Below are 27,125 nucleotides of genomic sequence, written 5' to 3'. Positions count from 1 at the left end.
AAGGTATTATGTAAACTGTTCTCCACATCATAAAGTGTGAAGGCCCGCAGAGCCCTGCTGTAAAGTTGCAACTGGCTCCGAAACATTGGAAACAATAACTAAATAAAACCCCACCAAAAAAAAAAAAAAAAGCAATTGTTATTCCAAATTCTGTTGGAATAAAACACAGTTTGGCAAATTGGCTACGCTACTAAGGAGACAGAAAATATGTAGAATAATTACGTGCCTGGGAACTAATTGCTTCACTCTGTCAATGGTGATTTCTTAACTTCGCTATTACAATGCAGTTTTCTCCATTAAGCCATCGAAGAAATATTCTGTTACATGCACAGGCTGTTGATGTTACTAAATAGCCAAGAAAATAAGGCACACACTCACCGTTAATAGCAAACAGAGTCGGCTGAATTCATTCAGAATGTAAGCAACAGATGTTTGGAAAGAACATATGCTGGAAGGATTTGAGAGAGTATTTAAAGGGCAATGATTATCACACGTTGACGGATGTTCATTAATGTAACTCTTGATTTGGCACCAATTTTTTTTTTTGTGGAATTACAACAGACTTCATGAATATCAAATAAGCCTTAATAAATCATGTAAACTACCAAGTCAAGGGCCATGTAGGAAATTCATTTACCCCATTTCATAAAGCTAGAGGAGCAGAGGAAAGCAGTAGAGCATTATAGGTTATTCTTGTTTCTATTGGCGCAAAATTAGGGCATAGGGCAACCCAAGCCTGAAGGCCAGCCGAGTAAAGGTAATTTTATCTTCTACATAGGCCTAAAAGCTTAGTTGGAAGGTCAGCTAAAAATGACATTTATTTGCTGTCCTAGATAATTTTTGAAACTAGGATTGAATGACCCAAGCATTTTCCTATATTTGTATTCATTTCTATAATCTATAATCTATAATCTGACCAAAGGTTGGACAATGAAAGAGAGGGGGAGAAATTTGGCAAAAGTTTGGACCTTCAAGAGGTACTTCAACACTTAAAGAAAACCACACAGGGCAATGATTGGTCAACAACGATTATATCTCTATAGAAAATAGCACTTTTAGCTCTAAGAAGCATAAACCTCTTTAGTTCCTCTACTGAGGAGTATCTGAATGTAACTGGCATTTTGATGCATCCTCCCCTCTGTTTGTAAAGTTCTGTGGAATATGCCAGCACATTAGAAACACCTCTTAATAATTGTACTTAGATCACAAAGTGAAAGGTCTTGCTAAGATCCCAAAGAGAGAGGTCTTGCTAAGATCCCAAACAGAGAGGCCTTGCTAAGATCCCAAAGAGAGAGGCCTTGCTAAGATCCCAAACAGAGAGGCCTTGCTAAGATCCCAAACAGAGAGGCCTTGCTAAGATCCCAAACAGAGAGGCCTTGCTAAGATCCCAAACAGAGAGGCCTTGCTAAGATCCCAAACAGAGAGGCCTTGCTAAGATCCCAAACAGAGAGGCCTTGCTAAGATCCCAAAGAGAGAGGCCTTGCTAAGATCCCAAAGAGAGAGGCCTTGCTAAGATCCCAAAGAGAGAGGCCTTGCTAAGATCCCAAACAGAGAGGCCTTGCTAAGATCCCAAACAGAGAGGCCTTGCTAAGATCCCAAACAGAGAGGCCTTGCTAAGATCCCAAACAGAGAGGCCTTGCTAAGATCCCAAACAGAGAGGCCTTGCTAAGATCCCAAACAGAGAGGCCTTGCTAAGATCCCAAACAGAGAGGCCTTGCTAAGATCCCAAACAGAGAGGCCTTGCTAAGATCCCAAACACAGAGGCCTTGCTAAGATCCCAAACAGAGAAGCCTTGCTAAGATCCAAACAGAGAGGTCTTGCTAAGGATCTCAGGATCAGCACCTACTCATGCTGTGCTTTAAAACTCATTAAGAGCACCAACTCAAGGGTATTCCATGAAAAATAAACTTCCTATCTGGAATGTTTGGCATACAAAAAGGGAGTGATTGGTTTGCACTCATTCCAGAACCAAAGGATTCTCTGATAAGTGAGGATTCATTTTAGGAGAAACACCCCAAAGAATTTTTCCCTTAACTAGTGATACAGAAGAGAATTTACCAAGGTTCCTGTAGGGTGAGACCTGACCAGCCAATAAATCTTGGTCATAGCATAACAGCAGCAGACATGGAAGCTACAGAGGGATGATTCAATCATTGTTTATCTATAGCTAAGAATGGAAGTTTCCCTTGGGAAAGTCTGGTGTCATTTTGATACATAAAGTACAATAAATTGCATGACTGCACCACAGGTATGGAATGATAAACTTGGCTTCATCTATAAAAACAATAATAAAAATACCTTTCTTTGACTTTGCCCCAATCTTCAGCTTGGACGGCCAAGCGATCTGTGTGTTTGTCTCTTCCATAATCTGTAGAGAAGAACAAGCAACGTTAGTAACGGAATAGTTCCCTCATGGGTAGAACTCAACACTCTGACCACTACAGCTTGGCTTGACCTCTGGAGAAAATAAGCTCAATATGATATATGTTGTCTCACTCCCCTGTTGATAGGGATTTGTGAAGAGTAAAAGTAAACTTCCAAGGGTAAAAAAAACAACATCTTTAATTTGAATAGTTGATGAGAATACGAAAATATGAAAATCGCTTTGAGAATTTATGTGGCCGATGTTACTGGCTAGCATTAATTTAACTTTGGTTTGGGTCACATTAGTTCATCCCAGGTCACTCTGACAAGTCCATCAGCTTCAGCCAAACCTCAGTTCCTCCAAACCTCTGGCAATGGGTTTCTTATTTGCACCATTGCCAATGCCACAAAAGGACTTGCCAAGCAATATTACTAAACAGTAACCAATAGTAAATACTCATGTGTCTGTTCATGTTTTAGGGTAAACAATCTATACACAAATTTTTTTTTCCATATCGCACAATGAGAAATTTGGCTGGCTGTGTCAAGACAAATAAATCACCAAAGTGCGCTCCCTCTATACATTATGTGGTAAACCAGAAGCCAAAAATGTAAAAGGAGGTGGGATATGGTTGCACCACTCTTATTTCCATTCCTCTGCCATAGACTCCTTCAGGTCTGCTCCCCCCCTCCCTTTTTTTTACATGAACTTATTGAACTGGGTTTATGTAGACAAGGTTAATAAATACTATATGAACTTTCAAACATAAATATATATACATTTTCAGAAAGGAATCTGAGATACTTGTATGAACCATTTCCCCAACCTGCATAGGTTCATATGTCAATGCAACCCTTGTTTCAAGCTGAGCCTAGAAGCTCCTTAGAAACAGGGTCGGACTGGGTCGCCGGGAGAAATTTGGTGGGCCCCGGTGGTCCAAACCCAATGCCTGTTGCTATTCCCCCAGTCGCCGGTGTCCTCCCCTGATGCGTTTCACTTATGCGCGCTCAGGGAAGGACATTCGGGAGGGGGCCCCTGCAGGGGGTTAGGGGGGCACCTGGGGTTGTAGCCCGGGTGGGCCCTGCACCTCCCTGTCCAACAATGCTTAGAAAGCAAAGGGACTTCAAGTGCAAGAATCCATCACTTCACAACAGAACTAAGGGGTTGAATGACACTGTGAGCCTAAAGGGGAGGGCACAGGCAGAATATCATTGTGCCCCTGCAGTCTGTGGATATGTTCATGTATTTTTGGAATTTCAGATAGTTTTATACACTTTTTTTTTTTACATAAACTCAACTGAATGAGTTGTCTGAGCTTTTTAAGGGTTTCCCCCTTTGCTCTAAGTTATGGCAGCATATTCCGCGAGTGTCTCTTCAACGAACAAACATGAGAAGATCCAGACACTCACTATGCGGGAATCCTGCAGAAGGCACTTGGATGTGGGTTAGACCATGCAGGAGAACCATGGATAATATCCATCACCAAGCATTAATAAGCCAAGCGGATGCCAAAATTATTTTTTGTTGGAATTTTTGTATTTATCTGTATTCATATTATGATAAGAAAATATATTCTTTTACTTAGATAAAGCCAACTTTCCATTTGTTCCACCTGTCAGAACATTGCACAATAAAAACCACATAGATCAAATTTCTGCTCTATTTTATCTAAAATTATCTTCAAGACTCAAAATAATATGTGAAAGCCTGGGGGCAAAATGAGAGTGCGTTCTGACTAATAAATTAGAGTGGCACCAACATCACAGACATTAGAGAATTACGAACGCAATTGCCCCCCCCCCCCCCCCCAGTTTAAGGTTGACAAACAGGGTCGGACTGGGTCGACAGGATACTGGGAACAAATCTGCTGGGCCCCAGTGCCCAGATACGATCCCGGTTACCGCTCCCCCTGCCGCCGGTGCCCTCCCCTGATGTGTTTCACTTACGTGCGTTCAGGGAAGGATGTTGGGAAGGTGGTGGGGACCCCTGTGTCCGGGACCATGGATTCGGCCGAAACGGAATCCTTCAAAAAAAGCCTGGATTCGGCATGAATCGCGGATTCAGTGCCATCCCTAGTTTTAACCATGAAAAATCCATGGTTTTTGCTATTTCTTAAGTTAACAGGGAAACAGAAGCTACTCCATGTTTGGTCCTTGCAAGGCAAGATATTTAGATTACTACAGCACAGATAAACAGGAGTCTACTATGCAGGGGGATTATCTGTGCACTGGGAATCTAATTTTCTACCTTTCAACGGCCAAACATGGAGAAGCTTCAATTTCCCTCTTTAGCTGAAGAAATAAGAAAACATAGATTTTTGCAAATAAAACAATAGACAAAAACTATGTTCAACACAAGCCCTATTAACTGAACACATATCAAGGCCATTTGGCTACCTCAGGGCCACTATTAGGGGGAAAGGCAAAGCTGCGCAGTAATGGATGGTATTTTAGAGAGAGAATTATTCAGATTCAAGATTTGCAGAATTTATTTTTAAAGTGTGATCTTAGTTCAAAATTGAATTGGAGATTTAGTCAATCACAAAAAATTTAAAAAATTTGAATTAAAAAAAAAAAAAAACCTCTTACAGAAGTCAACTTTCAGAATTCAAGTTAGTTTATTTTAAGGCGCCACTGAGATGCTGGGGCTCATCATCTACCTGCCCACAGTGCTTGCATTGCCACTTACTGTAAGTACTTGGCCACGTTCCAAAGCATTTATCTGTTTTTCATTTTGGAATTCCAAACCGCCAAGATATTGCCAGACCTTGTACAGAATATGTCCAGTTTGGACTTGTTAAAGCTTGGTAAAAAGGGCATCTGAGTAAATCCGGTTCCAGAATCTGCCCCATATGGTAAGCAAATAGGACGGTATTGTGCAAGTGTTTTCCTGTTTACATGGCACAGGGTCGCAGCCACTAGCTCCAGACACATTAAAGCCACCTCCTCTTGGCTGTTCATTACTATGTCATTAATCCGCTGTGAATATTAGTTATTTTCCTGAATGGCACTGTGTATCAAATCTATTATTCCAAAATGGCCAACGCGTCCCATTCTGGCCGGTACAGTTGGTTCCTCGGATCTGGCCACGTTACACTATGTGAATATTCCAACAGGGTCTTGGCACGACCGGGAATATAAACATTTCTTCTCAGGTTGATCCCTAATTCTTTATTGGTAGCATAACAAGCAGGAAGTTATTGGACAAGCTTTATACATACACATACGCCAGGGCTGTACCTATAAACACAAGGCGGTTACAGGCAATTCATTTAGTTGTCATTTAATAAAGTAGAATAATATTTGGGAAGGCAGAAAGGATTGTTTAGTGCTATCGGATGCCCTGAGCCAAGGGGAGGCAGGCACGTCACATTACTGTATGCTTAAAAAGCAGCTTTGTCTGAAATAGAAAACACGTGTTCCCCATCCAGACGGTAATACGGCGTAGCACAAAAGCACCGCAGAGTGGCACAAAAACTCTTAAGGTGGCCACCTATGGGTGGGCGATATCGGGTGAATTTAGGCTAATTCGGTCAACTAATTCGGCAACTTTTACCCCTTCCCGATCCATTCAGATTCGGTTCGGGATTCGGCCGAACCCAAAAAAGTGGGTTTGGTGCATCCCTATGAATGACACGTCTAAAACAACAAGCTATATAACCCTATGTGCTGCCCACTAAGGTGCTACTTATAAACAATATTGTATACAAAGGGGCTGATTTACTAATCCACGAATCCGAATGAGAAAAATTCGGACTGGAAAACGAACATTTTCCGACTTTTTTGTATTTTTTTCCGATTTTTTTCGTCGCCATTACTTTTTCGTAAATTGTCGCAACTTTTTCATAGCCATTATGACTTTCGTGAATTGTCACGACTTTTTCATAGCCAATACGACTTTCGTGAATTGTCGCAACTTTTTCATAGCCATTACGACTTTCGTGAATTCTCGCGACTTTTTCATAGCCATTATGACTTTCATGAATTGTCGCGACTTTTTCATAGCCATTACGACTTTCGCAAATTGTGGCGACTTTTTCGTATTGAGCGCTCGAAAAAGTCGCAAAATACCGATCATTACGAAAAAAACGCATTCGGACGCTTTTCAGACGTTCGTGGATTAGTAAATGTGCCCCAAAGTGTAGTATCACCATTATTTTATGAATGTATATTTTTGTTTCATCAGCAATAGGTATGCAGCAGAACAATAATAAATACAAAGTACAATTACATTGTACTTTGTAAATTAACTTTTGGGGGCCTATTTATTGTGCTGTGTAAAACGATATTCACTGAAAAAATTGTGTAAAAAGCTGTGTAAAATAAATGGCGAATTTTGTTGTCTGAATGTCAGATTTTATGCCGTTACATAAGCACTGGGCGAATTAAAAAAAAAAAATAAGGATGCACCGAATCCAGGATTCGGCCTTTTTCGACGGGGTTCGGATTTGGAAAGATCCATGGTCCTGGCCGAGATCATAAGCTCTTTTGGGCAGGGCCCCCTTCACGCTTTTTATGTTACTCTGTATATCCAATGTATGGAACCCACTTGTTATACAGCGCTGTGGGATATGTTGGGTAATATAATAAATAGGCCCTGTGTGATGTATTTTTTATCTGTGGTTTTAAACTATTTATTCAGTTGCTCTTCAGTACGGCATTTCAGCAACTATGTGGTTGCTAGGGTACAAATTACCCTAGCAGCCAGGCAGTGGATTGAATGCAAAATTTGAAGAAGAGAAGAGAACAGAAAGTTGTCTGTTTAATTTACCAATCAAAAAGTTGCTAATTTTGGCTATAATGTTCTAAAAGTGATCTGGAAAGTGAAAAGCCTACATGCTAAGAGTTAAAGAGACGCGCGTAAGGAGGTCCCTGACCTGCCAAGCTTACAGTCTAATACACCTGAGCCGTCATAACCCATTGAAGTCAAAGCAACAAATTATTTCGGGCATAAAATGTGGTGAAAACGGCTGCCGACACCCAGTGCATGTTTTTTCTTCTACATTTTTCAAGCAAACCACAAGCATGCCCTGGCAAATAATATTTATTTAATAAAAGAAATACGGCAGTGTGTTAGAGGGGGCTAGGAGTCAGTGAGCAAAAACAAAGTCAAGTTGGCTTTCTATCACAGCAATCAGTATGGCAGCCCCTACTGGCACATGGTATGTAAGCCTCTTTTTGTAGAACAATGTAGGTCAATATATTTATTGAGCATTAAAGGAAAACTATACCCCAAACAATGTCAATCTCTATAAAAATATGCTGCATAACGTAGCAGTTAATAGAGCTTCTCCAGTAGAATCCTTCATTGTAATGTTTTACACAAACAGATTTTTTTAATATTTAATTTAGAAATTTCCTATGGGGCTAGCCATATTCTTCATTTCCCAGAGGTCACAGCCATGTGACCTGTTCTCTGATAAACTTCAGTCACACTTTACTGCTGCGCTGCAAGTTGGAGTGATATCCCCCCATCCCAGCAGCCAATCAGCAGAACAATGGGAAGGGAGCAAGATAGCAGCTCCCAAGTAGGTATCAGAATAGCACTCAATAGTAAGAAATCCAAGTCCGGCTTGGGACTCCTCCAGTTACATGGGAGTAGGAGAAACAATAGGTTAGTTGAAAGCAGTTCTAATGTGTAGCGCTGGCTCCTTCTGAAAGCTCAGACTCAGGCGCACTTTACTACTGCGCTGCAAGTTGGAGTGATATCCCCTCCCCCCCAGCAGCCGATCAGCAGAGCAATGGGAAGGGAGCAAGACAGCAGCTCCCAGTAGGTATCAGAATAGCACTCAATAGTAAGAAATCCAAGTCCGGCTTGGGACTCCTCCAGTTACATGGGAGTAGGAGAAACAATAGGTTAGTTGAAAGCAGTTCTAATGTGTAGCGCTGGCTCCTTCTGAAAGCTCAGACTCAGGCGCACTTTACTACTGCGCTGCAAGTTGGAGTGATATCCCCTCCCCCCCAGCAGCCGATCAGCAGAGCAATGGGAAAGGAGCAAGACAGCAGCTCCCAGTAGGTATCAGAATAGCACTCAATAGTAAGAAATCCAAGTCCGGCTTGGGACTCCTCCAGTTACATGGGAGCAGGAGAAACAATAGGTTAGCTGAAAGCAGTTCTGATGTGTATCGCTGGCTGAAAGCTCAGACTCAGGCACAATGCACTGAGATGGTGCCTACACACCAATATTACAGCTACAAATACATTTGTTGGTTCAAGAATAAAATTTTAATTGTAAATTATAAAAACTAAGAGATAGATCGAATTCCCTTTACTTTTTTTCTTCCTGCCTATAAGTATAAGCATTTCTAATCAGGTGGTGATGGATCCATAAAATAAACCTTTATTATTTGTACTTTTTGGAAATGGAAAGTTCGCTCTGTTTTTAGATACATGCCATTTCCCAGGCACGTCACTGATCTAATGAATGGCCACCCATACGTTGTTGTCAAACTCGCAGCACTGCTGTTTTGAAGAATGACCATATGGTATACCAGCCGCCAGTGGACGCCGCCAAGAATCAAAACAGTCTATAAACATAGCCCGGGTGGGCAGCTGGAGACCCTCCAGATATTGGAGAACTACAATTCCCAGAATCCTACCCAAAGCCAAATGCTTCCAATTGTTATGTGTGGTTATCCCATCTCACTAACAAGTACCACCAATGCTGATTTCCAGATGTCAGACCAAGAACGGGGGGCAGGGGGGGGAAATAAGAGAAATGTTTTGGAAAAACCAATCCCAAACTTCTCTCGCAGATAATGAATTGTTTGTAGTATTTATCTCCACTTAGCAACAACTGCCATTCCTGGAAGGGAGTTCACGTGGCTCGCAAACCTGCCAGCGCGCCAATGTGTTTCTGATTGAACGTGTTACTTTCCTGCAGAGAGTCCCTGACTGCGCGAGTGATCGCTGGACTTGCGTGTTTATTTTCTAGAGTTAAGTACATCATTTCACGGCGGTTATTGGACCGTAAAAAATACACAGCCTTCTAAGCTGTGCACTGAGATATTGTTTCAATTTAGCGCTGTAGCATTGGGGATTATCAATGAGTCAAATTGGCGGTTCTCCAAAGATCTAAGTAAATGTAGGTTATTGCACCGATGGTATGGAGTACTACAGTGGAAATGAAAGGCCCACTAAAAGCCCATAACAAACAAAGATCCCTAGGGCAGTGACCCCCAACCAGTGGCTCGGGGGCAACATGTTGCTCCCCAACCCCTTGGATGTTGCTCTCAATGCCCCCAAACCAGGTACAGGTATCAGACCCCTTATCCAGAAAGCTCCGAATTACGGAAAGCCCGTCTCCCATAGACTCCATTTTAATCAAATAATTCAGAATTTTAAAACTGATTTCCTTTTTCTCTGTAATAATAAAACAGTACCTGTACTTGATCCCAACTAAGATATAATTACCCCTTATTGGGGCAGAACAGCCCTATTGGGTTTATTTCATGGTTAAATGATTCCCTTTTCTCTGTAATAATAAAACAGTACCTGTACTTGATCCCAACTAAGATATAATTACCCCTTATTGGGGGCAGAACAGGCCTATTGGGTTTATTTAATGGTTAAATGAATCCCTTTTCTCTGTAATAATAAAACAGTACCTGTACTTGATCCCAACTAAGATATAATTACCCCTTATTGGGGGCAGAACAGCCCTATTGGGTTTATTTAATGGTTAAATGATTACCTTTTCTCTGTAATAATAAAACAGTACCTGTACTTGATCCCAACTAAGATATAATTACCCCTATTGGGGCAGAACAGCCCTATTGGGTTTATTTAATGGTTAAATGATTCCCTTTTCTCTGTAATAATAAAACAGTACCTGTATTTGATCCCAACTAAGATATAATCAATCCTTATTGGATGCAAAACAATCCTATTGGGTTTAATTAATGTTTTATTGATTTTTTTAGCAGACTTAAAGTATGGAGATCCAAATTACGAAAGACCCCTTATCCGGAATACACTTGGTCCCGAGCATTCTGGATAATGGGTCCTATACCTGTAGTTATTTTTGAATTCCTGACTTGGGGGCAAGTTTTGGTTGAATAAAACAAGATTTCCTACCAAATAAAGCCCCTGTAAGCTGATAGGGTGCATAGAGGCCCCTAATAGCCAATCTTAGCCTTTTTTGGCTCCTAAATGAACTTTTATGCAATATATATGTATATATAAGCATCATATAACAGCCCTTATGCAAAACACTGGTTCATCTAAATAAACCATTTTCATAAAACTATATATTTATTAGTATGTGCCATTGGGTAATCCTAAATAGAAATTTGACATTTTAAGTACTAAGGGCCGCCCCCTGGGATCATACGATCATGGTGAACACAAACAAGCCAAGGCACACATGTTATGTCTTTTACTCCCACACTACTTCCTGTTACAGGTTGAGCTGAATTATTTCTGGTCATGTGATCTCTGAGGAAGCACACAGCCCATCACAAAATGGTGGTTTAGAAAAAAAAAAGTTATAAAAGGGCAAAATTATATATATATATATATATATATATATATATATATATATATATATATATATATATATATATATATATATATATATATATATATATATATATATATATATATATATATATATATATATATATATATATATATATATATATAGGTTGAGCTGAATATATATTATATCTATCTATATATATATATATCTATCTATATATATCTCAAAATAAAACAGCCAGCACCAAGGGTCTTTGTGTTTCAAAAAATCTCTCGTGTATTATAATTGCTTGTACCACCGACGTTTCGGTCCCTTTTGGGGTTGTACATGCAATTATAATACACGAGAGATTTTTTGAAACACAAAGACCCTTGGTGCTGGCTGTTTTATTTTGATATTTATATGATATCCCGTGCACAGGGGCAGCTGCAGAGCAGCAGATTTTGGAGTGTGGTGCTGTCGTGTGGACTGTTATATATATATATATATATAACAGTCCACACAACAGCACCACACTCCGAAAGTTGCTGCAATGTAGCTGCCCCTGTGCACGGGATACCAAATAGATACCAAATCAAACACAACCAGCACCAAGGGTCTTGTGGTTCAAACAAATATTGGTCCCCAAAAGGGACCGAAACGTCGGTTGTACATGCAATTATAATACACTAATATTTGTTTGAACCACAAGACCCTTGGTGCTGGTTGTGTTTGATTTGGTGTATGTATATATATATATATATATATATATATATATATATATATATAACTGATATATATAATATCCTGATGACGATCCTGTGGTGATCGAAACGCGTAGATGGTATGCTGAAATAAATCACTGACCTGATTGATGCTGTAGCTGTGAGTGCTTTCTACTGTTGAGTTATTATATATATATATATATATATATATATATATATATATATATATATATATACACACACACACACATTCACACACACAGGTTAAGTAGGGGTAACTGGGTGTGGTTAGGGTTAGATTTAGCATGCAGTGTCAAAGGGAGGGTGAGGCACATGAGCCTATGCCCTGAATATCCGGTTGACATTAAGTAGAGATAAAGTTACTGTACCTGAGAGTGTGTATCCATGCATGGCATTTTCAGCCAAAAGACAGACACACACAAAAAAAAAAAAGTCAGACGGTTGCGCAAAGGCTTTAGATACCCTTTATTGAGCTAGTTAACACCCCACTGTGATATGCTGCCCAATGGCAACCAGAAATCAGTTTGAATTAGGGATGCACTGAATCCTGGATTCTGGCCGAATCCAGGCTTTTTTTGAAGGATTCGGTTTAGGCCGAATCCACGGACCCAACCAAACTGAATCAGAATTAGAATAAATTAGCATATGCTAATTAGCATTCGGAAAGGGTTAAATGGTCGGGGGGGGGGGGGGGATTTCCCCGTGCGCGACGATTTTTAACCCCTTCCAATCCTAATTAGCCTATGTTAATTAGGATTCAGATTCGGTTTGGGATTCGGCAGAATCCGTCAGGGTGGGTTCGGCCGAACCCAAAAAAGTGGGTTTGGTGCATCCCTAGTGTAAATGCCATGTAATGTAGAGAAATGATTCCATATTCCAAGCCGTCCAAACTGTATATTTTCTTATTGGATCTGCCTGCACTGAAAATAAATTCTAATATCAACTTACCCTTTAATCGTGCCTGGTGCACATGTAGTAGACACACTTTTACAATCGCTTTTTTTTTTGTAAAGCATTTGAGCAAATGCCTGCCCAAAGAGCCTGTATTTCCGGCCATACTGCCTGCCCACACCAGATCAAACCTAAAGCCATTCTGCAGTGAAAGAATTATGGACACACGTGGCATAAACGATCTGGTGGGTCAGAGTGATGGCTAAATGATCCATTCAGCACCAAATAAACCTATAGCAGCCCATATGTTGTCAGCATAAGATTAACTGTAGGGCTCGGAGAGAAGATAAGGAGAAAGGAGCCCCTTTACAGAAGATAAGGAAAGCCATGCAACAGGAATACTGTAACACATTCTCACATCATCAGTCAAACACTTGTTATCATAGGAATTCTACGGTGAGATGCCATTGGCTACAGCAGCCACCAACAGCAACAAAGCCATGTAATCTGCACAAGGAATGGCCTCATTCTAACTCTGGTGGCAGAAAGCCACTTTGCCCTTTGCACTGTGCGTAATAAGTCTCATTTTTTCCCATTCCAGGAGAACAACATCTGGGTTAGTCAGACAATATTCACAAGTAGGGCACGGTGCCCCTGTTATTAAAAAAAGAAAATGAGCACAAAGCGACAGCCAAATCGTACATTACGCTCACATGTCTGAAGCAATGATGCGCTGGTTATAATAATATCTACCAGAATTAATATTCCCCCCACCATTCCCTGCCTGGCACCGACCGTGCCATCTGCACCACTGGTGACACCATCAAACAGATGTGCCATGACTTCACTCATTTTAATTGGACGATGAACAAACTGCGCTCTTTCAGTCAATACCACATGACTTGGATAGGAAACTAAATCAAAACATATTTCCACGTAATGCATTTCATTGGCACATGCGGTGGTTTTAATTCCCCCCAAAATAGAAAAATATTTGGTGATCTTTTCATTTGTATCTTTTCTACAGAAACACATGTGGCCAGTCAGGAAGATTTGGGTACCAGGCCATTAAATAATTGGCCAATACGATGTATGGGGATTTAAAGAGCTACATTAGAGGGCCCAGAGAGGAAGGGCAGTCCCACGTCAGCAGTCAGTTTGGGTCGCCTTGAAGATCTGAGGTTTGGGTTCAATACCAAGCGAGGGACTACTTCTGTGTATTCCCCTTGGAGGTGTCACTAAGAAATCCTTCCCCATATCTATTAAATGCTTATTGTGAGGTTGTCACTAGGTTTTTCTGCTAATAGGGGAACAGTTAAAGATGGCCAGAGAATAGCCACTTCAGCTGTGGACTTCAGACAAGTTAATCCAGCATTCTAACACACATCTGTTTGGGTTAGGCCAAACACCAAACTGAAAACAAACACTCATTTTCAATTTACCAAGTTCTGAAGAAAAGCTGAATAATAAGAAAAATGCCTAATTTGGAATCTATCAAGTAGAGAAGGAAAGGTAAAAACTAAGTAAGCTTTACCAGAAAGGTCTATGTAAATCCAGCCATAAACACTCACAGAAACACTGCACTGAGTCCTCTATCAAAAGAAACACAAGATTTCTAGTCTACTTTTTTGTTAACATGTTGTTCTGGTATCAGACTTCCTCTCTCAGAAAAATCCTTAATTCCCAGGACCAGAGTCTGCTCAGCTCTCTCCGCTTTCCCTTTTCCTGCTGCCCCCTCCCATAAGAATTCATAAAACTCACTCCCCCCTCCCTTAGAAATGTGTAATCTGAGCTATAAAGGCTAGAGCTGCAGCAGGAAGCAACAAAGACCAAGCTAAAATGGCAGCTGGTATCTTAAACATCTTAAATGGAGGGAGATTCTAGGGCTGTTTATGCAGGTATGGTAAAGCTTTCTGCAGGATAAATAGAGTGTTCTAGGTGGCACTAATGTGGCGATTCTATTGACAGTAAAATGTCAAAATGACTTTCCTTCACCTTTAACTGCAAACAGAGCAAGGCCAATGAGCATAGGTGCTCAAGGCCAAACTTTGGTGGCCCCAATCCTCTGCTCAGAAACCACATTACCAAGCTCAGCAGCCTCTCTCCCACACTGGTCAGCAACGATCACTATTTGTACCTTTCTTCCTTCCGCTGCCTATTTCTAATCAAAGGGCAGCTGTCTTAGGGTCCTAGCACCCCCCACAACCACTGTGTCCCTTTAGTACAGGTATGGGACCTGTTATCCATAATGCTCAGGACCTGGGGGTTTCAAGATAGGGGGTCTTTCTGTAATTCGGATCTCTTACCTTAAGTCTACTAAAATAATTATTTAAACAGTAATTAATCCCAACAGGATTGTTCTGCCCCCAATAAGGGGTAATTATATCTTACTTGGGATCAAGTACAGGTACTGTTTTATTATTACAGAGAAAAGGGAATCATTTAACCATTAAATAAACCCAATAGGGCTGTTCTGCCCCCAATAAGGGGTAATTATATCTTAGTTGGGATCAAGTACAGGTACTGTTTTATTATTACAGAGAAAAGGGAATCATTTAACCATTAAATAAACCCAATAGGGCTGTTCCGCCCCCAATAAGGGGTAATTATATCTTAGTTGGGATCAAGTACAGGTACTGTTTTATTATTACAGAGAAAAGGGAATTATTTAACCATTAAATAAACCCAATAGGGCTGTTCTGTCCCCAATAAGGGGTAATTATATCTTACTTGGGATCAAGTACAGGTACTGTTTTATTATTACAGAGAAAAGGGAATCATTTAACCATTAAATAAACCCAATAGGGCTGTTCTGCCCCAATAAGGGGTAATTATATCTTAGTTGGGATCAAGTACAGGTACTGTTTTATTATTACAGAGAAAAGGGAATCATTTAACCATTAAATAAACCCAATAGGACTGTTCTGCCCCCAATAAGGGGTAATTATATCTTAGTTGGGATCAAGTACAGGTACTGTTTTATTATTACAGAGAAAAGGGAATCATTTAACCATTAAATAAACCCAATAGGGCTGTTCCGCCCCCAATAAGGGGTAATTATATCTTAGATGGGATCAAGTACAGGTACTGTTTTATTATTACAGAGAAAAGGGAATCATTTAACCATGAAATAAACCCAATAGGGCTGTTCTGCCCCCAATAAGGGGTAATTATATCTTAGTTGGGATCAAGTACAGGTACTGTTTTATTATTACAGAGAAAAGGGAATCATTTAATCATGAAATAAACCCAATAGGGCTGTTCTGCCCCCAATAAGGGGTAATTATATCTTAGTTGGGATCAAGTACAGGTACTGTTTTATTATTACAGAGAAAAGGTAAATCATTTTTAAAAATGTGAATTATTTCATTAAAATGGAGATTGCCTTTCCGTAATTCGGAATTTTCTGGATAATGGGTCCGATACCTCTACTGGCCATGGCTGCCAGAGTGGTGCAGGGAAACATTCAAGCCCTGGACCCCTGAATAAATAACCAAAAAATTAGGAGCCTGGCAGGGAGTGGCACAAATCATTTTTTTAATCCTCTACAGGGATATCAATTAGGACCTAAAAATGTAAAATAACTCCAAGAAAGTAAATCACCCATAAGCTTTAACACAAGCAAAAGAAACCGTAGAAAAGCTTTTCTGACAGAGAGACTTCCCCTTGCTTTAAATACACATTATTCCGAACGCGAATGCTAAAAGGTCTTACATTCCCTTCATATTTGTGAAGGGTTCTATACATTTTATTTCTCTAATGATTAGCCGCTCTCTAAAACTGTAACTATGAATCACTGCCCGGCCAGACAGGACTGAATATTCCCCTAAATCAAAATCAGATGTTTCTCCGGCAAATGTAGAGAAACTGGAAACATATTTAACAAATTCAAGAGAGCGATACAGGTCGGCAACTGTAAATGTGTCTTCAAATGGCTGTTTGAAATTTTTGGTAAAAACAAAGAACAGTGAAAAACAAAATAACCTTTTAGATTATGTATTCTATTGCTGCATAGTAAATTCTCTAGATAACTTCTATTTCAGTCATTTAATGATATGGCCTCAAGGCCTTCTCTCATGGTGGTAAGGCCCTCTTATTTATGTAGGACTGGCTCACTATGTCAGGAGATGCTAGATCTTTGACAACAAAAAATGGTGGAAATTGGGTAATAAGTACCCCCATCTCTCCCTACTATACCTGCTATCCCACAGCCCCAGTCCCTTCCCAGAGGCTATTATCCCCCTACTGCTACTATAGGCACCATCTCTCCCTACTATACCTGCTATCCCCCAGCCCCAGTCCCTTCCCAGAGGCTATTATCCCCCCACTGCTACTATAGGCACCATCTCTCCCTACTATACCTGCTATCCCACAGCCCCAGTCCCTTCCCAGAGGCTATTATCCCCCCACTGCTACTATAGGCACCATCTCTCCCTACTATACCTGCAATCCCACAGCCCCAGTCCCTTCCCAGAGGCTATTATCCCCCCACTGCTACTATAGGCACCATCTCTCCCTACTATACCTGCTATCCCACAGCCCCAGTCCCTTCCCAGAGTCTATTATCCCCCCACTGCTACTATAGGCACCATCTCTTCCTACTATACCTGCTATCCAACAGCCCCAGTCCCTTCCCAGAGGCTATTATCCCCCCACTGCTACTATAGGCACCATCTCTCCCTACTATACCTGCTATCCCACAGCCCCAGTCCCTTCCCAGAGGCTATTATCCCACTGCTACTATAGGCACCATCTCTCCCTACTATACCTGCTATCCCACAGCCCCAGTCCCTTCCCAGAGGCTATTATCCCCCCACTGCTACTATAGGCACCATCTCTTCCTACTATACCTGCTATCCAACAGCCCCAGTCCCTTCCCAGAGGCTATTATCCCCCCACTGCTACTATAGGCACCATCTCTCCCTACTATACCTGCTATCCCACAGCCCCAGTCCCTTCCCAGAGGCTATTATCCCACTGCTACTATAGGCACCATCTCTCCCTACTATACCTGCTATTCCCACAGCCCCAGTCCCTTCCCAGAGGCTATTATCCCCCCACTGCTACTATAGGCACCATCTCTTCCTACTATACCTGCTATCCAACAGCCCCAGTCCCTTCCCAGAGGCTATTATCCCCCCACTGCTACTATAGGCACCATCTCTCCCTACTATACCTGCTATCCCACAGCCCCAGTCCCTTCCCAGAGGCTATTATCCCACTGCTACTATAGGCACCATCTCTCCCTACTATACCTGCTATCCCACAGCCCCAGTCCCTTCCCAGAGTCTATTATCCCCCCACTGCTACTATAGGCACCATCTCTTCCTACTATACCTGCTATCCAACAGCCCCAGTCCCTTCCCAGAGGCTATTATCCCCCCACTGCTACTATAGGCACCATCTCTCCCTACTATACCTGCTATCCCACAGCCCCAGTCCCTTCCCAGAGGCTATTATCCCACTGCTACTATAGGCACCATCTCTCCCTACTATACCTGCTATCCCACAGCCCCAGTCCCTTCCCAGAGGCTATTATCCCACTGCTACTATAGGCACTATCTCTCCCTACTATACCTGCTATCCCACAGCCACAGTCCCTTCCCAGAGGCTATTATCCCCCCACTGCTACTATAGGCACCATCTCTCCCTACTATACCTGCTATCCCACAGCCACAGTCCCTTCCCAGAGGCTATTATCCCACTGCTACTATAGGCACCATCTTTCCCTACTATACCTGCTATCCCACAGCCACAGTCCCTTCCCAGAGGCTATTATCCCCCCACTGCTACTATAGGCACCATCTCTCCCTACTATACCTGCTATCCCACAGCCCCAGTCCCTTCCCAGAGGCTATTATCCCCCCACTGCTACTATAGGCACCATCTCTCCCTACTATACCTGCTATCCCACAGCTCCAGTCCCTTCCCAGAGGCTATTATCCCCCCACTGCTACTATAGGCACCATCTTTCCCTACTATACCTGCTATCCCACAGCCACAGTCCCTTCCCAGAGGCTATTATCCCACGGCTACTATAGGCACCATCTCTCCCTACTATACCTGCTATCCCACAGCCCCAGTCCCTTCTCAGAGGCTATTATCCCCCCACTGCTACTATAGGCACCATCTCTCCCTACTATACCTGCTATCCCACAGCCCCAGTCCCTTCCCAGAGGCTATTATCCCCCCACTGCTACTATAGGCACCATCTCTCCCTACTATACCTGCTATCCCACAGCCCCAGTCCCTTCCCAGAGGCTATTATCCCCCCACTGCTACTATAGGCACCATCTCTCCCTACTATACCTGCTATCCCACAGCCCCAGTCCCTTCCCAGAGGCTATTATCCCCCCACTGCTACTATAGGCACCATCTCTCCCTACTATACCTGCTATCCCACAGCCCCAGTCCCTTCCCAGAGGCTATTATCCCCCCACTGCTACTATAGGCACCATCTCTCCCTACTATACCTGCTATCCCCCAGTCCCTTCCCAGAGGCTATTATCCCCCCACTGCTATTATAGGCACCATCTCTCCCTACTATACCTGCTATCCCACAGCCCCAGTCCCTTCCCAGAAGCTATTATCCCCCCACTGCTACTATAGGCACCATCTCTCCCTACTATACCTGCTGTCCCACAGCCCCAGTCCCTTCCCAGAGGCTATTATCCCCCCACTGCTACTATAGGCACCATCTCTCCCTACTATACCTGCTATCCCACAGTCCCAGTCCCTTCCCAGAGGCTATTATCCCCCCACTGCTACTATAGGCACCATCTCTCCCTACTATACCTGCTATCCCACAGCCCCATCCCTTCCCAGAGGCTATTATCCCCCCACTGCTACTATAGGCACCATCTCTCCCTACTATACCTGCTATCCAACAGCCCCAGTCCCTTCCCAGAGGCTATTATCCCCCCACTGCTACTATAGGCACCATCTCTCCCTACTATACCTGCTATCCCACAGCTCCAGTCCCTTCCCAGAGGCTATTATCCCCCCACTGCTACTATAGGCACCATCTTTCCCTACTATACCTGCTATCCCACAGCCACAGTCCCTTCCCAGAGGCTATTATCCCACGGCTACTATAGGCACCATCTCTCCCTACTATACCTGCTATCCCACAGCCCCAGTCCCTTCCCAGAGGCTATTATCCCACGGCTACTATAGGCACCATCTCTCCCTACTATACCTGCTATCCCACAGCCCCAGTCCCTTCCCAGAGGCTATTATCCCCCCACTGCTACTATAGGCACCATCTCTCCCTACTATACCTGCTATCCCACAGCCCCAGTCCCTTCCCAGAGGCTATTATCCCCCCACTGCTACTATAGGCACCATCTCTCCCTACTATACCTGCTATCCCACAGCCCCAGTCCCTTCCCAGAGGCTATTATCCCCCCACTGCTACTATAGGCACCATCTCTCCCTACTATACCTGCTATCCCACAGCCTCAGTCCCTTCCCAGAGGCTATTATCCCCCCACTGCTACTATAGGCACCATCTCTCCCTACTATACCTGCTGTCCCACAGCCCCAGTCCCTTCCCAGAGGCTATTATCCCCCCACTGCTACTATAGGCACCATCTCTCCCTACTATACCTGCTATCCCACAGTCCCAGTCCCTTCCCAGAGGCTATTATCCCCCCACTGCTACTATAGGCACCATCTCTCCCTACTATACCTGCTATCCCACAGCCCCATCCCTTCCCAGAGGCTATTATCCCCCCACTGCTACTATAGGCACCATCTCTCCCTACTATACCTGCTGTCCCACAGCCCCAGTCCCTTCCCAGAGGCTATTATCCCCCCACTGCTACTATAGGCACCATCTCTCCCTACTATACCTGCTATCCCACAGTCCCAGTCCCTTCCCAGAGGCTATTATCCCCCCACTGCTACTATAGGCACCATCTCTCCCTACTATACCTGCTGTCCCACAGCCCCAGTCCCTTCCCAGAGGCTATTATCCCCCCACTGCTACTATAGGCACCATCTCTCCCTACTATACCTGCTATCCCACAGTCCCAGTCCCTTCCCAGAGGCTATTATCCCCCCACTGCTACTATAGGCACCATCTCTCCCTACTATACCTGCTATCCCACAGCCCCATCCCTTCCCAGAGGCTATTATCCCCCCACTGCTACTATAGGCACCATCTCTCCCTACTATACCTGCTATCCAACAGCCCCAGTCCCTTCCCAGAGGCTATTATCCCCCCACTGCTACTATAGGCACCATCTCTCCCTACTATACCTGCTATCCCACAGCCCCAGTCCCTTCCCAGAGGCTATTATCCCCCCACTGCTACTATAGGCACCATCTCTCCCTACTATACCTGCTATCCCACAGCCCCAGTCCCTTCTCAGAAGCTATTATTCTCACTGTGACAATAGTGTTTTAACACTCTCCTATTACTAGCAGGAGTTGCACTACTGGGTCATACGATGAGCTTGGCCCATGACAGTTACAAGCAAATTCATGATGTAATCCACAATCTCCTAAACGTACTGGTGGGTCACTGGCTTACCCTGTAAAGAAAAGTTGCCCGAGGTTAGTTGCAGACTATCACCCAAGTGCTTGTGGGAGGCTCAGTTTAACTGAATTTAGGTATGTAGTAGTGACAGTAGTGAGTGATGAATCAATCTACAGAAGAACACTTTTCAGGTAGAACAGTGAAAAATTATTTTCTCAATTCCAGTATGCTTGTCTCTTGAAAAAAAAATAAATACAAGGTAGCTACAGGTATGGCTGTTATTGGGATACTGGGAATTGTAGTTCGGAAAGACGGAAAGCCTCGGCACAATACAATGCTGTCAAGGTCCAAAACCATCAGGGAAAAATAATTGAACTGTAAAACATTGGCGGGTGTCCTATGTGGTCCGTGAATTTTTCCTGCCAAATGTGAGTCATGAAACAACATGAATATTCTCAGTAATGAATACAGCTTTTCTAAAGGAAGAAGAATTTGATTAAAAACTCCTGGAGATTGGGTGGAAACAGAACAGAGAGATTCCCATCCTTTCATGACACAGATCGAAATCGTTTTCAAGTCTAGGCCGGAAACTAAGTGCGAGTCACTGTGAAAATCAGACGGACTTGCCGCGGCTCCCGTGGGCTTCAAACGCACAAACACCAATATTTCCAGCCATTCTGCCATTCCCCTAAACTGGAAAGTCCCTGGTTTTCTAGAGTGTAAAAAGTAAATTCATATTTCAAGCTGCACCTTGTACAGAGAAGATAAATATTAACCTATTAATAATGTAAGTAAAAAAAATCAGTTGCTGTTGTCTGCCGTGCAGATGTTAATGGGCCCCTATAGCTAAACTATTTTATTCTCTCTATAGAGAAATAATAAAAGGCAAATGTGTATATATTTTCCTTTTGCCCCCAGGCTTCTAAGGGTGAAGACACATAGAGCTACTTGTAGACAATGCTGATCATTTACCAGGTATGGGACCTGGGGTTTTCCAGATAAGGGATCTTTCCGTAATTTGGATCCCCATAACTTGAGTCTGCTAAACATTATTTAAATATTAAATAAACCCAATAGGACTGTTCTGCCCCAATAAGGGGTAATTATATCTTAGTTGGGATCAAGTACAGGTACTGTTTTATTATTACAGAGAAAAGGAAATCATTTAACCATGAAATAAACCCAATAGGGCTGTTCTGCCCCCAATAAGGGGTAATTATATCTTAGTTGGGATCAAGTACAGGTACTGTTTTATTATTACAGAGAAAAGGGAATCATTTAACCATGAAATAAACCCAATAGGGCTGTTCTGCCCCAATAAGGGGTAATTATATCTTAGTTGGGATCAAGTACAGGTACTGTTTTATTATTACAGAGAAAAGGGAATCATTTAACCATTAAATAAACCCAATAGGGCTGTTCTGCCCCAATAAGGGGTAATTATATCTTAGTTGGGATCAAATACAAAGCACTGTTTTGTTTTAGAGAGAAAAGGGAAATCAATTAAAAAAAATCTGAATTATTTGATTAAAAATTGGGTCTATGGGAGACAGGCATTACATAATTCAGAGCTTTCTGGATATCGGGTTTCCGGATACCGGATCCCATACCTGTACTCTCAGAGCTACTGAGCAGCCGCTACTTGTCCCAGCTACTAAATGCCAGAAAATCCCCTGCCATAGACAGTACTGAGAATTGCCTCTGCTAAAACACATGTAGGGACAATTATCAGCAAATGTTGAGCATTGTCTGTTTCTGTAGCAATGACAAGTAGCTGCTACTAATAGCTCCGTGTGTCTTCACCCTAAGCAATAAGAGAATTTCCAACAGACGCAAAGTAAAAAACATGGAGGATTGGTAAATGGAAAACCAGTAAGAGAAGATCTAGAAGCGATAACGTTACAGCCCAAGAGGATACCCATGAGTTAGCGATACGCTTCCAGCGCCTGTAAAAGGGAAAGGCTTCCTTTACTTCTGTTACAAAGATGAATAAACAGAACATGGAAAATCCGTCACATTCCAAAATCATCAATTCTTGTTTTGAAAATTACCCTCAGCTATTCCAAACGATGTGATCTGCCCTTTGAACATAATATGGTTTAGCCCAAAGAAAAAAAGAAAAATCCCACTTAAAGTGGATTCATTTCCATCAGCCACTTGTTCTAAAGTAAATGAAAAACATTTGAATGGCTGGACGGCTTTCTGGAACCAATAGCCAATCCTCTGCCGGCACGGATCCCATTAAACGGTTTAAAAAACGAAGCGCAGCCAAGGACCACAATCCTGGAAGGTTTTGCACTGGAATGGCTGAGTAGTTCATGAACTGCGCTCGCTATACATTAAACCTGATGAGCAAAAAAGGCCTAAAATATATTAATTGCCTTTGACAGGCCCCTATATTACAGCCGGACACCTGAAGGTATCACATTAAATTATACTGATATTTTCAAGTCCCCTGAGGGAGACTGAATAGGTTGTATGTATCATGCTTCTTATTCCGAAAGTCCTTACAATTTACATTGAGTGAGGTTAGACCGGGGGTCATTGTAAATACCAGTACAGCTGCTAAGCGCACATTTCCCTGTACAGGTATAGGAGCGGATATCCAGAATGCTCGGGACCTGGGGTTTTCCGTAATTTGTATCTCCATACCTTAAGTCTACTAAAAAAATCATTTAAACATCATTTAAACCCAATAGGACTGTTCTGCCCCAATAAGGGGTAATTATATCTTAGTTGGGATCAAGTACAGGTACTGTTTTATTATTACAGAGAAAAGGGAATCATTTAACCATTAAATAAACCCAATAGGGCTGTTCTGCCCCCAATAAGGGGTAATTATATCTTAGTTGGGATCAAGTACAGGTACTGTTTTATTATTACAGAGAAAAGGGAATCATTTAACCATGAAATAAACCCAATAGGGCTGTTCTGCCCCCAATAAGGGGTAATTATATCTTAGTTGGGATCAAGTACAGGTACTGTTTTATTATTACAGAGAAAAAGGAAATCATTTTTAAAAATTAGAATTGTTTGCTTATAATGGAGTCTATGGGAGATGGCCTTTCTGTACTTGAGAACTTTCTGGGGCTATTCCGAACAGGTTTCCGGATAAGGGATCTTATACCTGTACAGCAGAGCTTCAGTCTCTATGGGAAAGTATCACATCAACTAATATTGAAGTCTACCTAAGTAGCAACCCATAATCTTGAGACTTGGACTCAAATCCAATACAGATTTCACCTATTCAAGTTACTACCCAAGTCCCTGATTCTTAACCGGGGGGTCCAGATGTTGCGGTTACATAGTTACATAGGGTTGAAAAAAGACCATTGTCCATCAAGTTCAACCCATCCAAGTAAACCCAGCACACAACCTATACTTACCAATCTATACACTCACATACATAAACTATATACATACAACCAGTAATACTAACTGTAGATATTAGTATCGCAATAGCCTTGGATATTCTGCTTGTTCAAAAACTCATCCAGGCCCCTCTTATAGGCATTAACAGAGTCTGCCATTACCCCATCACTAGGAAGGGCATTCCCCAACCTCACTGCCCTCACCGTGAGGAACCCCCTACGCTGCTTCAAATGGAAGCTCCTTTCCTCTAATCTAAAGGGGTGACCTCTGGTGCGCTGATTGTTTTTATGGGAAAAAAGAACCCCCCCAACTGCCTATAATCTCCTGTAATGTACTTGTACAGAGTAATCATGTCCCCTCGCAAGCGCCTCTTTTCCAGAGAAAACAACCCCAACCTCGACAGTCTAACCCCATAGTTTAACCCTTCCATCCCCTTTACCAGTTTAGTTGCAGTCTCTGCACTCTCTCCAGCTCATTAATATCCTTCTTAAGGACTGCAGCCCAAAACTGCCCCCCATACTCAAGGTGAGGCCTTACCAGGGACCTATAAAGGGGCAAAATTATGTTTTCATCCCTTGAGTCAATGCCCTTTTTTATACAAGACAGCACTTTATTTGCTTTAGTAGCCACAGAATGACACTGCCTGGAATTGGACAACTTGTGATCTACAACTCTCGCCAATGTAATGTATAATCACAGTTTAACTAATGCTGGGAGATGTAGACCAGCAACATAATGTAGATACTAGACCTCCTTAACCCCTTGTGTATATTCATTGTTGATGATTATTATTATTATTATTAATAATAATAAGTATTATTATTATATATATATTAATATATCATTATTATTATAATATTAAATAATAACAATAATAACACTAACAACAACAACAATAATAATAACACCAATAATAACACTAACAATAATAACACTAACAATAATAATAACAATATATAAATAATTTCACTTTCTTATTTATGCCTACCTCCAAGACTATGTTACTATGTTGCCTAAGTTTTCCATTTATATTTCAGACCCGAGGCTCTAGTCTTGCTTATCAAATCCCATAGCCCTCCTATTGTACTATAGCACCCTTAAAAAAAGCCAAGGGAAGACCTAGATTTGAAGTCAAAGTTGTATTGGGAGGCATGGCCAGATTAGGCCCTAGGTTATTTTTGGCTACAAATATCTATGCTAGCATATGCATTCCATTCCAAAAAGTGGCCCCAGAAACTGCAGTTTTAGCTCACAATTATCATATCCCCTTAGTTTTCTGTTCTTCTGAGCAGCAATGATCTTACTGGCTTTGTAGGGAGGCTTTTATATAACTAAACCTTAAAAACAGGAAACTTCCAAAAATAACCTTTTTACGACACAGACAAGAAAAACCTACACACAACTTAAATATAGAAGGGCAATTCTTCAACATTATTTAATGCAACTGTCATTGATCTGGTTCTACAACACACAATTTAATGTGAAGGAAAAGACATGAGCGGTGATATATTTTTATGGTTCATGGAAAGAGGGACGTTTCCAGATTTTGTTTATGGGTATAGAGTAAGGTCTTCCTATTTCATCTGCAGGAACTTAGAATTTCCAAGCATCTTTACACCATAAATCATCCTTCTGATGCAAATACAAGTACATCGGTTAAATCCACACTCATTGTACCTCAACATCTAAAATGCTGTAACTGGTATCTCTAGTTGCTATAGGAAGAAGGAATGTAATGCCCAATCACAGGTGTCCCTAATACATCCCTCCGGGCATCTAGGGAATGCACTGCGATGACCTGGAATTTTATTCCACAAACAATTATTTGTCTCAGATGTTTGAAGGACTATAGGAAAAAGCCAAAATATAGAATGTTTCTTCTCCATGGCTTATACATGCCTGGGTTGGAATCCTATGGTGGCCATTGTCCCTTTGATGTTTCTGCAGCATAGTGCACAGCTAGAGCAGAGTTTCTATGGAAACCAGCATTGCCATCTCTCCATTGGCTGCTAGACTGGGGGGAGTGTTTTAATAACCTGAGTTGAGAAGAACTGAGCATGCTCAGTAGCCAGCAGCCAAAGTCAATTCCTAAAGGTGGGGGCAGACTAGGTTAGAGGAGAAGGAATCCTAAGTGGTGGGGGGAGGGGGGGGGGGCTATTGCCCTCATACAATCACAGCAATGTTTCAAGTCCTCTCTGTTGGGTTAGCTTGACAGTAGGTCAATGTAGACCTGAAATGTTGCTGTGATGGTCTTGTGACCTGTGGAAGTAAACACATTGGGATAAGCACCCATTCTATAAGAAATCTGGTGAAGGTGCCGACTTCTAGCCTTAAGTTTGCCCTCATACACCAAGGACAAGCCACATTATTTCAATCACTAAGGCAACAGGTACATATTAAGGAGATGGTTATGGCTAGTCATGCAAATTCTACCAACAACTGGACCTTGAGGCTGCGATTGATCAGCTTTCTTGCAACTTCCTGCATCCAAGTGGATAACACCAATAAGACTTATCCAAATTCTTCCCATAATGACCATTTGTAACTCATGTACTGTATTGCAAATGACAAACAGGAGAAAAGGGGGTCAATACGATGGTCAAGATGGCAAAACCAGGAGGAATTATTAGTCTGTGTATGTCCAAAGGGGCAAAACAGAAGAAAAAAAACTTGTATCTAGAGCAGGGACCCCCAACCTTTCTTACTCGTGAGCCACAGTCAAATATTAAAAGACTTGGGGAGCAACACAAGCACCATAAAAGTTCACGGAGGTGCCAAATAAAGGCTGTGATTGGCTATTAGGCAGCCTCTA

At 42.2% G+C, this 27,125-nt stretch overlaps 1 protein-coding gene across 2 annotated transcripts in view; it reads right to left on the bottom strand.

The window, feature by feature from the left end:
• bicc1 (BicC family RNA binding protein 1) overlaps positions 1-27,125 on the bottom strand; it is a 185,731-nt gene that overhangs the window by 73,076 nt on the left and 85,530 nt on the right. For both annotated transcript variants that reach the window (XM_031905224.1, XM_031905225.1), the window contains exon 3: positions 2,299-2,368. In XM_031905224.1, the coding sequence (XP_031761084.1) occupies positions 2,299-2,368 (70 nt within the window). The remainder of the gene's footprint in view (positions 1-2,298; positions 2,369-27,125) is intronic.

This window comes from Xenopus tropicalis, chromosome 7, assembly GCF_000004195.4.
Source record: "Xenopus tropicalis strain Nigerian chromosome 7, UCB_Xtro_10.0, whole genome shotgun sequence".
Taxonomy (NCBI): Eukaryota; Metazoa; Chordata; class Amphibia; order Anura; family Pipidae; genus Xenopus; species Xenopus tropicalis.
The sequence above is the reverse complement of the archived record's forward strand: the minus strand, read 5'-3'. Positions and strand labels throughout refer to the sequence as shown.